Source organism: Anomalospiza imberbis, chromosome 27 (genome assembly GCF_031753505.1).
Source record: "Anomalospiza imberbis isolate Cuckoo-Finch-1a 21T00152 chromosome 27, ASM3175350v1, whole genome shotgun sequence".
Lineage (NCBI taxonomy): Eukaryota > Metazoa > Chordata > Aves > Passeriformes > Viduidae > Anomalospiza > Anomalospiza imberbis.
In genome coordinates this window covers 3,152,208-3,167,096 of record NC_089707.1, presented here as the reverse complement: position 1 = coordinate 3,167,096, position 14,889 = coordinate 3,152,208, and the positions used below count along the sequence as shown (strand labels likewise).

Below are 14,889 nucleotides of genomic sequence, written 5' to 3'. Positions count from 1 at the left end.
TGCCGCCGCCCATCACCCGGCCTCGGGGCGCGCCGGGGTTTCGTCTGCTCCTGGGGGTCCCAGCTGGGCCCCGGCCCTCGCCCGGCCTCAGGGGGCCCCCGGAGCTGTGGCTGCTGCTGGGGGTCCCGAAGCGGCTCCTGGCTGTGCAGTGCCTGGTGCGGGGGCGGGTTGGAGGGGCTGCATTGAGAGCCCCTCCATGAACACAGCCTCTGCCAGTGTGTAACTCCCTCCTGTGAATGCAGCCACTCCGTCCTGCCCCACTCCAGGAACCACCGACTCTTTGCTCCCCCTTTCCACTCCCCTGTTTCCCAACCCAACGGCCATAATGGGCAAACTGCCGCAGGAAGCCCTAAGCCACCCTCCGTTGGGAAATCTGCCCGCTGCCGGGCAAGAACTCTGCACTTGGCCCCAAAGCAAGCCGGGCTCTGCAGTGAGGGTCAACGTATCCGCCTGCTTCCATGCCCCCCACCCCCTACACCCCTTTTTTCATTCCAGGTTGATGCAGAGCAGGGGGAGGAAACTGCCCCTCTGCCCACAGCATCATCCCAGAGCCACCGGGGCTCTGGAGGGGCTGCAAGAGGTGTCGGATGGGACCACAGCACAGTCCCTGTGTCACCCACAGCAGTCCCGGGGACACTGTCGAGTCTGAGAGATGTCCTGGGGCCCCGCTGCTGCCACCTCCCTGCTGAGAGGGGTTTCATCCCAGTTAGCTCAAGGCACAAGAGGAATCAGGGCTGAGAAGCTGCTCTGCTCCTCATCTCCCACTCCGGGGGAAGCTGCACGGAGCTCCCCGACCCCTGAATTGCACAAAGCAGCAACACCCGGAGGAGGAAGCAGGAGGGAAATACCCGCCCCCATCCCAAGGCTCAGCCCCTGGAGGGATTTAAGCACCCCCAACCCGAGCAGCCCCAGCGGCGGTGGCAGTGGCCCACTCTGTGCCACCATGGTCACAGCGGGGCTCTTCATCCTCAGCCTGGGAGGCTCCATCCTGCTCCCAGCTCTGGCCCCGGCAGGTAATGAGAGAACTGGGGTGCCAGGGCAGATCCCCAGGGTGGGAGACAGGAACCCTGGGCTCCAGCGATCACCTGCACCCACCAGGCACCCAGGGGAGCCAGATCATCGGGGGAAAGGCGGCAGCACCCCATTCCCGGCCCTTCATCGCCTCCATCCAGATGGATGGGGAGCACGTCTGCGGGGGCTTCCTGGTGTGGCCCAAGTGGGTGATGACAGCTGCCCACTGCTTCATTCCCAGGTGAGCCTTGTCCCCACGTGGGACACGTGCCCTCTGGACACGGTGTGGGCCCTTCTAACCAATAACCCCATCCCAAGGGGTTAAGCTGCCCCCTCCCACCTGTGACCCCCTTGAGTCCCCCGATGGCCACCAGCCACAGCAGCGCCCTCTCAGCCCCGCCTTGGCCACAGGCGCAGCCCCTCGGTGCGCGTGGTGCTGGGAGCCCAGCGGCTGCAGGAGCCCGAGGAGTCCCAACAGATCTTCAGCGTGGCCGAGTCCATCGCCCACCCACTCTACAACCCCCGCGCCACGGACAACGACATCCGCCTGCTCCGGGTGAGCCTGCACCGGGCACCCAGCGGCCGGGCAGGGGGGTATCCCGCAGCCTGGGGTGCGAGAGGGAGGTGGGGTACCCCACGGCCCCACGGCCCCCGGGGCACTGGGAGGGAGGTTGGGGTGCCCCACGGCCCCGAGACACTGGGAGGAGGTGGGGTGCCCCACGAGGGGCCGAGCCGACACTAGATGTCAGTGCTTCTCCGGAGAAGCAGGACGGCTCCATGGGATGTGATGGAGGCACTGAGGACACACCGACCCCGGCCGGGTCAGCGGCTCCCGGGCAGCCAGTCTCTACAGCAGACTGGGACCAGCGCACAGGGGCTGACAGGGAGGGTCCCAGCCTCTGCAGAGGGAAGGGCAGGGCTGGGGAGGTCAGCAGGAGCGGTGAGCTGGGGTGGGAGGGAGAGCCAGGCAGGAGCAGCTGGAGGGCTTTGCCCCATCAGCAAAGCCACCCACGCCCTCGCTGCCCACCCAGCTGAACGGGTCGGCCACGCTGAACAAGTACGTGAAGCGGATCCGCCTGCCCTCCCCGCACATCGACCTGAAGCCCGGCACTGTCTGCTCCGTGATGGGCTGGGGGGACACCTCCAACTTTGGAGACCAGCCCACCGAGCTGATGGAGACCAACACCACCATCATCAAGAGAAGCCTCTGCCGGACGCTGTGGAGGGGCAAGGTCTCGGCCAACATGCTGTGCGGGGCCAGCCGCAACACCACGCTGCAGGGAGTCTGTGCCGTGAGTGCACCCCCGAGCCCCTGCCCCACACTGTCCCCCTCTGGGAGACCCTCAGATCTCCCTCCCACCCCCTCATTTTACAGGGTGACTCCGGGGGACCCCTGGTCTTCAAGGACAAGGTTCATGGCATTGTCTCCTTCTCTGGGCAGAGATGTGGGGACCGCCGGTTCCCTGACATCTACACCAAGATCTCCAACTACATTGACTGGGTGCATCACGTTGTGCGAGGGTTCCGCCGTCGGAAGGGGTGGCTGAAGCCCTAGGGTGGCTGGGAGTCCTGGGGGCAGGCGGGCTGTGGGAAGAGGGGCTGAGATGTCTCATGGGAGGGGAGAAAAGGGCCAGAACTTCCACATCCTCCAGCTCTGGAGGGGCTGGGAGCTGATGCTCAGGGCTCCTTGACCCAGGTCAGGGTCAGCTCCTCTCTGCCCATTATGTACCCCCTAGGCTACACCAGAAGCCCATCCCACATCCTCTCGCAGTGGCAACATTTACCTTCCTCAATAAACCCTCACTCCCCATCCCACTGCTCCCCCTCTGTGTTTTGGTCCCCCTGACTTGTCCTGGACATGTGTGGATGGAGCAGGGGATGCAGGAGGGAGGGGAGTGCAGGCTCTGTCCCAGAGGAGCCAGGATCTGCATCCAGCTGCTGCCACCCCAGAAACATCCCCAGCTGCCTTCCCGCCGGGGTGTGGCTCCCCATCCCGTCCCAGCCCGTCTCATCCCATCCCATCCCGCCTCATCCTGTTCCATCCCGTCCCACACCGCACCCTCCCCACCGCGCGACGTGACCCCCCAAAGAGGGGAACCACAGACACCCCCCGGGGGCAGGCGGGCTCCCAGCTGCGCTGGGCTGGCGGAGCCCACAGGGATCCCGTCTCGGGAGCCTCACCCGCCTCCCCCGCGCACCGACGGGCGCTCGCCCCGCCGGAGCTGGGTGCCCGCAGTGGCCGGAGACGTGTGGGTCTCAGCTGAGACACGTGTGCCTCTGCCCGGTGTCTCCGGGGACAGACCCAGACATTCCCTGCTCCTGGCTGTTTGTTTTATCTGCAAATTGCTGGCACAAATTGCCGCGGCTGCTGCAGGGCCTTGCACGGGGTCAGGAGATGCAAGCCGCGGGCATCGGCGGCCTTGGGGACATCCAGCAGAGGACAGATCCCTGCCAGGCTGCCAGCCTCCAAAGAAGCCCCAAATCCCAGTGGGGTGCGGGCAGTGACAGCGTGGGGCAGAGACCCCCTGGAATGCCGGGACAGCACTGCCAGCCCGAGGGCATCCGCGCTGGCAGGGAGCCTGGAGAGCCGGCGCCTGTCCCGGCTTGTCCCAGACCACCCAAAAACCGGTGGGAAGGCGGCGCCTGACTCACAGCCGTGTTTTGGAAGCTGAAATCTCCCGCTCATCACAGGAGCTGCCGTTGCCGCCGCAGCCCGTGCCCGCGGGCTGGGCACGGAGCCACCCGCCAGCCGCTCCGGGGGCCAAGCCCTGCGGCGGGGCGGGCAGGACCGGGAGCTGCCGTGGGCAGGAAGCGCTGCGGGCGGCCGTGGAGGAACCCAGGCCACACACCACCGCCTGTGGTGGCACCTAGAAAGGCATGGGCAGTGTTTTGAGAACTCCTGGACACCCACCCTCAAAAGCAGGGGGACACTGCTGAGCTGGGCGAGCAGAGAGGGGCTCTAGCAGAACCCTCCATGCCCACCCTGGGTTGCCTGAGATGTCTTTTCCGACCTAAATGGCTCCACGATTCTCTGTGATGCGCTCCTGGGCTGGTGATGGCTCTGAGGGGATTGGCCGGGGGTCAGGGGCGGTGCCATGCCGGCCCCCGGCACAGGGGATGCGGCCGAAGATCCGGCAGCAGTTCCTGTGGAGCTCAGCACGCCAAGCCGCAGGCTGCTGCCCGGGAAACATCCCACATCGGGACCCAATTACCGGCAGGAATTGTTTTGTGAAATACCAAACCCTCATGGCACGGCCCGAGATTGGGAACAGATTTATCTGCCGAGCGGGTTTGCTCTTCCCCGCTCTCCCCTTCCCTCCCACCGCACGGAGCAGCCTCTGCTGGGCTGGAAAACCCCAGCATGGAGCTGAAGCAGATGGGATGCAGCTTCTCATGGCTGCGGGGGGCTCCCCACATCCCCAAATCCTGGTGTGGATGCACAGCCCCAAGGAGAACAACGTTTCCTGCGACCCCAGAACCCGCCAACAAAGCCAGACACGCACCACTGTTTATTCTGGTTTTTAATTGTAATCCAAATCATAACACAGCCGTAAAATGCCCCAACAATATGGAATAGGGAATGTGGATGTTTCCAAAGCGTTTACCTCAGGGGTCAGAACCCAGTCATACAAAAATAGAAAATAAGGTATTTTTATATATAATATATATATGATATTTATATAAAGTCAAGAGCTTTTTGGTGTCAGAGCTGAGCTGGTATTTACACAGGTGACAACGGAAGAAATGAGAGAAGGAGTAAAAATAAATACAGGTGTGGGCAGAGCAGGGGGTGCGGGGCCACGCAGCCACACTGAGGGGTCCTGGAGGGGGACAGGGCCAGCTCCCCCCGCAGCCCGGGCTGTGCCCAAAGCTGTTCTGGCAGGCAGGAGTTAGGGGGGCTGGGGGCAGCTACCCCAGGCGATGGGCTTTAGGCAGGAGGATGGTTGTGCCCCCCAGTCAGGGCTGCCACTGCGCCAGCCCTCCGGGCACCGGCGTCGCCTCCAAAGATGGTGCGAGCCTGGTCTGAATGGGCCTAGGAAAACCTAAACTGAAATCCATTTGAACACACACATGCTGAAACTTTAGGAGACAATAACATACATGTATTTTTTATATATATATATATATAAAAATATATATCTATCTCTCTCCAATCTGATGCAGCGTGCACTGCCTTTCCTGCCACTGGCAGCTGGGGCCGAGCCCCTCAGGGAAGGCGAAAGTGCAGATTCCCTCTAGACCTCGAGGTCCTGGCCAGAAACGTCAACAGAGTACCGAGAATTAATCCAAAAATAAATAGGCCCAGGGCTGCCGGCCAAGGACACGTGGGGGGGGGCCCACGGACACCCCTCCACACCGCACTGGCAGCAGGGGAGGGCACCGGCCACTCTGCCGGGCACCAGAGCATCCCAGGGCATCTCGGCCTGGCTCCTTGGCCATGAGCCCCCTCCCCTGCTCCCTGGCTGGCAGGATGGGAATCGAGCCCCCTGCGACTGCTAAACATACACAGGGATAAATAAGGATCTTTTTATCTTAATAAATATCAGGTATATGGTTTGTACAATATACACATAATGCCCCTGTCTCCCAGCTCCGGCTCGGCCGAGGGACGATTCACACATAGTTCTCCTCCACGCTGTCCGTCTCCGCGGAGAATTTGGCCGCAGCTGGAAACAGAGGGAAGTGGTGAGGGGGGTGTGAGGGGCGAGCGGGCGCTGGGGGTCCGTGCCTGCTGCCCCCTGCCCCGCCCTGCTCACCTGAGCAGCTCCCGTAGTGGCGCACGCCGATGGAGCGGCCGCGGTGGCAGGTGGCTCGCCGCAGGTGGCACGCCGAGGGGTAGGTGACGTTGTTGTTGCCGCAGAGGGCGTGGTCCAGGCTGGTGGGCTCTGGGCAGGGGGCCGTCCGGCACATCACACAGTGGGCACTGCCTGTCTGGTCCACCACGCAGGTGTGCGTGCCAGGACACACCACGCTGGAGCAGGACTCTGCAGGGAAGCACAGGGTTGGAGTGACCCCAGGGGTGGCCATGCCCTTTCCACAGCTACTTCACCCCAGGCAGGCTTTGGGCATCATCCCAGGGAAACCCAGTCCCCTCCCTCCTTTTGCTACCAGGGGACAGAGCAGAGCCAGAGGCCGGAGGGTCCTGATCTCCCCATCAGTGCTGTTCCCAAGGCCAGGGGCTGGCGGGGGCCGGCATCCTGAGCGCAAGGGAGCTCATGACCTTGAGTCCCCAGGCTCGGCCCTGGCCAGAGCTTTGCCACGCGGGAGGAGCTGAGCCCCAGCTGCAGCAGTGGAGTGCGGGGCTGAGCCCGCTCGGCGCAGCGGGACCTGGCTGGGCCAGCGGCCGCACGCAGGTGCCTTGGCAGGGAAGCAGCAGCCACTGCGGCCAGGCTGGCAGCTGCTGTGCTGGCCGCGGTGAGAGTGAAGGGCAGGGTCACCCTGGACCAGACCCAGCACTGGAACGAGGGCGCACGGGGGTGGAGGGAGCCTGAGCAGCAGGATCAGGCCCTGCACAGGGCTCTGCTGGGGAGGGTGGAGGCTCGTGCACCCCCATCGTCCCTCCACCCTCCTCTCTTTCCCTGATGGATTGGAAGATTTGGCATCTGCAGCTCCCAACTCCCATTTCTTGCCCCGCGTTTCCCTGCGCAGCCCAGAGCTCGACAGGCAAAGCCTTCCAGAAAGGAGGGCTGGAAAAATAACCATAATCCTTCTGACAGCTCTTGGCAGGGCTGGGTGGATCGCTGCACTCTTTACAAAAGAGGAAAAAAAGGGGCTTGACGTTTGTAAATGACATTTTAGGGACTGTTACTGCTCAGCCTGTGGCAAGGGTGAACCCCATTGCACCAACAAGCTGCTTGAGGGGACATTTCCCCTCAAGGGACAATGAGACCCGTGTCCTGCAGGGCCCTATAGCAGGACAGACCTTCCCTCCTTGTACCACAGGGAATGGGGGCAGGACAGGGACAGGATGGGGATGGGAGGCAGTGGGGTAGGGGCACGACTGCACCTACTTTTGCATTTCCCCTGGTACATCACTTCGAGGTCGGGGTGGTCTCTGCACTTGGCTGTCAGCAGGTCACACTCGTCCCGGTAGGTGTAGCCATCGGAGCCACAGACCTGCAGCTTGCGGGGCAGGCTGGAGCAGTCGGGGGCACAGGCACACTGGGGACGCCCGTGCTTCATCTTGCAGACCTTGTCGGGGCCGCACACCACCCCCTCGCAGCTCTCTGCAGACAGAGGACAGCAGCACATGAGTGGGCTGTCACCCAGCAGGGAAGGCTCCGTGCTGCCCGGGCCCCACAGTGTGACACCGAGTGGGACAGGGTGTCCCCCTTGTGGTCCCAAACGCCCCCCGGGTGACGGCACGCGTGCTGACGCCGAGCTGTCCCAGCAGCATCTGGATCTGCTCAGCTCTGCCAAGGAGCAGGTCGTTGGCTGCGGCTCCACGCAATCCTCCAGCGCTCGCCCCAGCCGGAGCCCCGGCTCCGCTCAGCACCAGCTCACTCCTTCCCATCTATTTATTCTTTGGAAGGAGACATTTCTTTTTCTTGTGCAATGGAAAAATCTATCTCTACAAGGCCTCAGTTCCTCCAGAAGGAGCCGGGCTTCGCGAGTTGTCCGGGCGATGGGGAATGCCGCTCCCAGCAGACAATGCCCGGCCCTGTCTCGCTCCGTGACTGGAACACAAGAGCGGGAGGCAGCAGCCAGCGCCGCTCCCCAGACAGGCAGATGCTTTGTCCCCCCAGGTCACCTCCCGGCCAGCGCGGGGGCCAGGTTCAGGGGGTTCTGCCAGTGCCCCAGGACCGTGCCCACGCCGGCGGGGATGGAGTGAGGCCGCCAGCTCCAAGCAGGGGCCCATCCTGGTGTCCAGGGGCCCAGACACTGGTGCCTCTGCAAGGACAGGCAAAAGGGTCAGCAGCAGGGACTCTCCTTTGGAATCCCCTTTGCCACCTAAAGCACACACGTCCCTCACCCCAAAAATGCCCCCAAAGCTCCCAGGACACAGGCACTGCTGGGGCCCAGCAGCACCCACCAAAAGGAACACAGGGCAGGACCAAAATGCTTCCCAAGATGGGGATTCACCCCCAGCAGGAAGGATCCCCGCAGACAGGGTGTGTGCTGGGAGCTCTGGGAGGTACAGAGGGGGATTTCCCTGTGGGAGATGGGCCACCTTAGGAGACATGGAGGAGGAGGAGGAGCGGGGGGAGAAAAAGAAAGAGGAGGAGGAGGAGAAGAAGAAGGAAGAAGGGGAAATTCCCTGTCTGCTTGGCCCAGCTGTCCCTGGGGAAAATTCCCTGCTAGGAAACACTTTCCTATTTTGCTCCCTGATTTCCATAGCTGGGGCTTGTTCCAGGGAAGCGAAGGCCGAGACTGGGGGACCCCAGGACAGAGCAGGGCAACTCCATGTCCCAAGGCTGCCAGAGCAAACAAGACCCTATCACCCTCCACTCTGATGTTGGCAGCAGTGCAGAATCCAATCATCCAGACTATCCCAGCAAGGGATGGTTGGAGCAGTTGGAAAATCTGCCCGTGACCCCAGGCCTGGAGCCTGGCTTCCCCCTGCACTGGGTCCTTGGGGGGACACCGTGTCCCCAGCAGCTGGAGCCAGGAATTTCACCTCCCCCCAGAGACCCATTTGCAGAGCCCCCAGGGTCAGGCCAGCACCATCCCTGGCCGCCCCGGCTGCAGTCCACTTTATCCTGGAGTAACCTCTCCCAGCCTCTCAAGCCCGGGGAGTGGGAGCACAGCTCCTCTTATCCACCCTCTTCCAAGGCCTCTGGAGCCTGGTGAGGAGCAGCACCAGCTCCATCTGGATGGGACAGGCAGGGGCTGGCTGAGGGTGGGGAGTTGTGGTGCACGTGCTGGCCAGGCTCTGCAGCGGTTTCCTCAAAACTCCTGCTGCCAGACGCCAACAAACCCCAGGAACCACAGCCCCCACCATGGTCTGTGGCCACTGTCAGCCCTCCCCGGGTCCCCCAGACTCCTAGCAGAGATAAGTGAGGCGAGTGCAGACTCCTGGTTGAGGGCTGCCTGTCCCCACTGCACTTTGCCTCCAGCACAGGGGAGCCCCTGGAGAGGGTCCCAGTGCTCCCAGCTCCCTCCAAGCAGGGCCGGGGCTGGGGCCAGGATCTCAGTCAGCTTTTAGCTGGCACAGTGTGCAGCCCCAAGCTGCAGCAGGATGGGCCTGAGGGCCTGCCATTGCAGCAGTGCTGAGGGGTGCAGGGCGCTGGGGGAAGTGGTTTTGTTAAAAACCTTTTCCCCTTTAAGCAAATAACAACATGACCTTCCAAAGCCCTGCTCCTGCCTCCTGCGGGCAGCAGGTCCTTGAGCGTGTTCTCACACAGCCACGCAAGTGCTGGAGGAGCCGCAGCTCCGGCACACGCCAAAACATCTGGCGGGGCTGGAACTCACAGCTGGAGAGTTTCCACTTCTGGAACTGCCCGTTACATAAAGCCATTTCACACACGCGCTGGGAGGAGCGAGGGGCAACGGAGGGGAAGAAATAGATCTTTTTTCCTTAGAAAAACCTGACAAAGTTTCCTTCTGAGCAGCCGTGGTGAGGGCAGGGGAGGGAGGCCCCAGCGCAGAGGGGTTAACTTGGGAACAGCCAGCTCCAGATCCTCTCCCTGCACTTGGCTGCCCGGCCAAGACCTGGGTCATGCATCCCTCTCCACTGGGAGAGCAACTAAAATACACTCAAAACGAGAGCAGCTGAGAGACACAGGCTGTCCCGCCAGCCCTGATCCACAGCAGCATCCATCCAGGAGCTGCAGCAGCAGGAGCATGGGGTCAGCAGTCCCTGGGGTCCCTGTGCTGTCCCAGACCACCAAGGAGAGCCCTGTCTGGTGAGGGGCAGCCCAGCTCCGTGCTGCTGCATCACCCGCAGCTGCAGACTCAGAGTATTGCCCCCAGGGCTCCACGCATTCCCCATGGGGAGAGCTCAGCCCCACAGCAGCCCCTCACTCCCCAGCATCCTCACCTTTGCAGGGGTGGCAGGTCACCAGCCCCAGGAAGCCCAGCAGGCTGATCTTGTTGCCTGGGTAGGTGTAATTAGACCAGGCCACGTCCACATTGCCGTTGGCACAGCATTCCTCCCACGTCACGCCTGTCTTCAGGATCATGGTGCACTTGGCCTCCTTCCCCTGTTGCAGCCAGCAGATTCCACCTGTGGAGAGGGCAGAGGGTGAGAGATCCCTGCTGTGCCAGGTCCCCTCTGAAGGGCAGTGAGATCCTGGCTGTGGCTGGACCATCTTGGGGCAGAGGCACAGGGATCACTCCAGTGCCTGGGACAAGTTGGGGAAAGTAGAGATGCTCTGTGTTGGCTCCTGTGGCACAAGAGCTGTCCCAGAGCAGGCATCCCCAAGGGTCCCTGGCATGGCAACTCAGTGCCCTCATGGCCACCCCAATGCTTCTGCCAGCCCTCTCCTGCCAACAGGCTCCAAATCCAGTGCTTGGAGCACAGGGATGGACCAGTTATCCCAGCACTCCCCGTGATGCTCTGGGAGATGCCCAGCTTTCCAGTCAGGATCTGGGCTTGTAGCTTGCCTCTCCCTTGCTTGCTTGCCTCTCTGCCCAATTCCTGCCTGGTCCCACAGAGAGGGGGTCCCAGCCCAGGGCAGCAGAGTGGGGCTGTGGGTGGCTGCTGTGAGGGCTGGATCTCCTGGCATGTGCCACTGGCCCCACAGAGGGATGGAACTGTTCCCTGACACGGGAGCCTGACACCCACAGCCTCTGCAAGGAGCATCTGAGCCAGTGGCTGGAGCACAGGGCACTTGCCCCAGCCCTTGGGTCTGGGCCAGACCCGCGGCACTGATCCCTCTGACTCAAAAGCCTGTTTGTTCCGTGACCCACCAGCGAATCAGTTAGATGATTTTTTTTTTTTTTTTTTTTTTTTTTGTGAGTGATTTCTTTGCAATTTCCGCCTCTGCAAACCAGCCTCTTGTGACGCTTATTTGGGTTCGTGCTCTCATTAGCTGTGCTTGAGGTTTGCTAAACGGCGAAAGATGGAAGGGAGGGATGGGGGCAGGGACGGGTCTTGCGCTGCCAGGCGGGAGTCGCTCCCCTCCTGAGCAGGATTCACCCGGCTCCAAAGCGGAGCCCGCCCCCGCCCTAGACCCTCTGTGCCCCCCTCTTTCCCCACGCACACGATTCTGGTTCGGTCACAAGTACGTGGGGCTCCCAGCCCGGCTGCATCGCGGGACAGCCGTGGATGGAGCAAAGCCTCGGGCTGCGGGAACCAGCGCCTGGACACCTCGGGCAGCACCAGCCGCTCCAGCACGCGGGTTTATCCTCCACGCATTTGTCCAATTGCTCTTCCAAGCTCAATTTCCCGTTACAACACAGCGCGGTCCCCACTCCCCACGGAACATTCAGCATCGTGCGAGGGGAAGGTGGAAACTCCCGCGCCGCTGCGGGAAAGGCGACACCGGCGGCACCGCACGGCTCCGAGGCGCTGGGAAGGGCTGATAGAGCCCCCGTCCGGGCTCTCGGGACGGCCTCTCACTCTGTCCCGACACCGCCCAGGCACGGCGAAAGCCGCTAGCACCGGCAGCGGAACCGGGAGGGTCCAAGCTCCGAACTCCACTCCCCGGTCATGGACCGGCCCCGCTCCCGGCCCGTCCCACCGGGGGCGCGCAGTCCCCAGCCGACTCTGCCGCCCGCAGCCCGGGAACAGGGATCCCCCGGGACACAGATCCCGGTGCGGGATGCCGGGAACGGGCAGCGGCATCGCCGCGATCCGGGACGCGGCTGCGAAGCCGGGCGGGACCCGGTGGTCGCTCCCGCCGCGCAGCCACGGGACCCGCCCGACGGAGGGACGGCGGCGACCGGGACACCCGAGCGACACCGCCGGGCACCCGGCAGCCGCCGCTCCGCTCGGTAAAGCGGGTTTGCGCCGCCGAAAGCCCGGCATCCGCCCGGCGGGACGGGACAGCGGAGCCCGGGACTGCCGCCCGATAACGGCGCCGCGACCCCGGGCCGGGCCGCCCCCGCCCCGAACACCTGCCGGCGGGAGCGGCGTTACCGGCGGGAGCGGCGTTACCGGCGGCCGCGGCGGAGCGGGCGGACGGACTGCGCCGGGACCCCCGCGGGGACCGGGACCCCCGTGGCTCTTACCGTGCGCGGCGGCGGGGCTGCAGAGCGCCAGCAGGCAGAGCGCCAGCCGCAGCGGCATGGCCGGGCCGGGCGGGACGGGCCGGGACGGGCCGGGGCGCTCCGGTGACCTGTTGCTGTGAGGCGGCGGCGAGGCCGACGGAGCTATAAAGCGGCGGGGCGGCGTGAATCACCGGGCGGGGCGGCGCGGGGGGGCCGGGGCGGGGGCAGCGGCGGTGGAGTCGGGGGGCAGCGAGGGGGATGAGCGCGGGGGGGCGGCGGGAGGCAGTGAGGGTCTGATCGTCACCGAGTGGGCGGGGGGGTTGTGTCCGTGCGTCCCCCGGAGAGGGCGGGGACCGGCACCCCCGCACTGAGATGGGTCGGGGGAGGTTTGGGGGTGATCTCCGTGATCGGGGTGGAGCGGAGCAGAGCAGTGTCTGGACACGCCCCGAGGCGTGGGGGACCCCAGAGCGCTCCCCTGCCCGACCCTGTGCTGCCCGCACGGCTGTGCCTTCCCCACCCATCCTCGCATGAACCCGAACCTGCCTCCTCCCCAGGCAGCCCCGGCTGGCAGCAGGGGTACGGTGTGGGCTGTCTCATCTATGGCTCCTTTCATCTCTGCTCCCCAAACGCTCCCACAGCTCGGCTGGTACCCAACATCACTCCCAGCACACAGAGGGAAACTGAGGCACCACCCTGAGCCTTGCCAGGCAAGGAGAGGAAGGAGAAGAATTGTGGGGCCATACCCCTGTGGCATGTGCTGCCCCTGTGTTCCACAGATGTCCCCATCACCACGAGAACTGCTTCGTCTGGCTCCTGAACAGTTCCCCTGGGCTGGGGAACTGCAGCTGGGCCAGCGCTGCCAGGCTTTCAGAGGAACCCAGGCTTTGTGGGGCTCCTACAGGACAGGGGAGGGCAGCAGAGAACCCAGGGCAAGGCAGTGCAGGTTTGCCCTTGCTCCTTGCTTGGTGCCACCGCAAAGAGATCACCCACATGTCTGCAGGGGGGTCAGGATGCACCAGGGACCGTCACCCCGCTCCTGAGGCAGAGCACTGGGGACACGGGGCTCTCTGCCACAGGCCAGGCCTTGTCCAGCTCCCGACCACGCAGCTGAGGAACGTTTCACCCCGTGCACTGGCCCCAGCTGAGGTCATGTTTTCGGCAGGGCTGAGCCGGGCTCTTTCAGAGAGGGGCCCTGGCCGCAAGGCCCACGGGACCCTGCACCACCCCTCCGGCCCAGCAGCAGCCTCCTGGCTCCGAGTGGTGCCAGCACAGCACGAGCAGCTTGGTTTGGCGTGGGATGGGGCTGGACACAGCTTTAGTCCAGTGGGACACGGAGCAGCCTGGGTTCCATGACAGGGGGAGCGGGTGCAATGCCGTGTGCCAGCACGGACAGAGAGCAGTGTCACTGGCACTGCCACATCTCCATCCCTCCCTCCATCCCTCCAGCCAGCATGCAGGCTCTCACCAAGGCAGATCTTCCTTCCCTTCTCCACTTACAGCCCTTTGCACCCCCAGGAAGGGGTCAGGAAAGGGGAGGGCTGGGTTTACCCAGATGGCATTGGTGCCATGCGCAGGTACAGCAGCCCTGCAGCACCTGGCACCTCCTGACAGTGTGAGGTGGGGACAGTGACCGTGCGACAGTGGAGGGTCCCGGAGGGAAGGACAGGGCCAGCAGCCCCTGGCCACCAGGCTCCCAGTGTGCTGCTGGCCCTGGCCCTGACCCTGGCGCTGCTCCTGGCCCTGTCCTGGCTGGCGTGACCCAGGCTGGCTCGGCCGCCTTGGAGCAGTTGCCCATGTAAGGGCAGAGGGCTGGGGAGCCAAACTTCCAAGCGGGATGTCCATGAGCGAGTGGGTGGTGATGCACTCGCTCACTCACATGCTCCAGGATGCGAGAGGAGCTCGCAGAGGCCAGGAAGGGATTTTCCTTGGCTGCGAGTGGGGTTGCACAACCGCAGTCTCTGGCAGGGAAGGGGTCAGACCTCGCTCGGAGCAGCCAGGCTCCTGATATAAAGGCAGGAGGAGTCTGGTGGCCAGGAGGGAAGTGAGCCCCTGGGCCAAAGGGTGCTCAGAGTCCTGATGAGGCTGCCCTGCTGCCAGAAAAACCATGCTGGGGGCTCTGCTTGCCACTGTCCTGGCTGTGCCTGAAACAACTTGCCTGTGGTGATACCACAATGCTGGTTCTCAAGCAAAGCTGGCAGCAAAATTCCACTGCCCAGTCCCATGCACAGGGTGATGCTGTCTCCCTGAACCGCACGGACAGCCCAGGGCATGACTGAGCCCTAGCAGCACCCACGGAGTGAGTGGGGTGAGGAGCTGGCCTGGGAGCTGCGGGAAAGCAGCCCTACAGCACCCAAAGGGAGAGAGAGGAAGGAAACCCTGGGCCAGGGCTGGGGGCAGCGAGAGGCGCTGGAGCAGGGACAAAGGAGCCCTTTGGAGCACAGTGAATGGTGGTTTCACATCTGATCTTTCCTCTGGGCACTGGTGCCACGCTGGGTCAAGGCTGCAGCAGGATTTCAGGACAAGGTTCAAACCCAAACATTCTCCCCCCAACTCCAGCTGCTGCATGCTGCTGCTGGGCTCCTTTAAGGAGGGAATCTCGCCTCTCTCATCAGTTCAGGCTAATTAAACTCTGCTAAACCAATTAGAGCTGTAATTTGCAACAAGACGTTCTATTGAGAAGAAGAGCCCTGGGTCAGGGCAGAGGTTTCATACCGCCGGTGTGGATCTGTGGGCAGGTGTTGGCCAGGGCCCTGGATGTTGCCATTTCCCTGTCGGAGCAAGGTG

General features: G+C 63.6%; 3 protein-coding genes across 3 annotated transcripts in view; 1 reads left to right on the top strand and 2 right to left on the bottom strand.

Moving 5' to 3' along the window:
• Positions 1-1,205, bottom strand: part of LOC137463085 (complement factor D-like) — an 85,953-nt gene extending 84,748 nt beyond the window's left edge. The window contains exon 1 of the mRNA XM_068174026.1: positions 1,189-1,205. The gene's annotated coding sequence lies outside the window, so the exon portion shown is untranslated. The remainder of the gene's footprint in view (positions 1-1,188) is intronic.
• Positions 104-2,708, top strand: PRSS57 (serine protease 57). The gene is made up of 5 exons (XM_068174028.1): positions 104-1,013; positions 1,099-1,252; positions 1,423-1,567; positions 2,043-2,303; positions 2,387-2,708. Exons 1-5 carry the CDS (start codon positions 653-655, stop codon positions 2,564-2,566), a joined length of 1,101 nt encoding a protein of 366 aa, XP_068030129.1. The 5' UTR covers positions 104-652; the 3' UTR covers positions 2,567-2,708.
• Positions 2,709-4,517: 1,809 nt separating this feature from the next.
• FSTL3 (follistatin like 3) lies at positions 4,518-12,274 on the bottom strand. Its single transcript, XM_068173835.1, has 5 exons — positions 12,127-12,274; positions 9,992-10,177; positions 7,023-7,238; positions 5,769-5,996; positions 4,518-5,678 (listed from the first exon to the last, which is right to left on the bottom strand). Exons 1-5 carry the CDS (start codon positions 12,182-12,184, stop codon positions 5,626-5,628), a joined length of 741 nt encoding a protein of 246 aa, XP_068029936.1. The 5' UTR covers positions 12,185-12,274; the 3' UTR covers positions 4,518-5,625.
• Between the last annotated feature and the right edge of the window lie 2,615 nt (positions 12,275-14,889).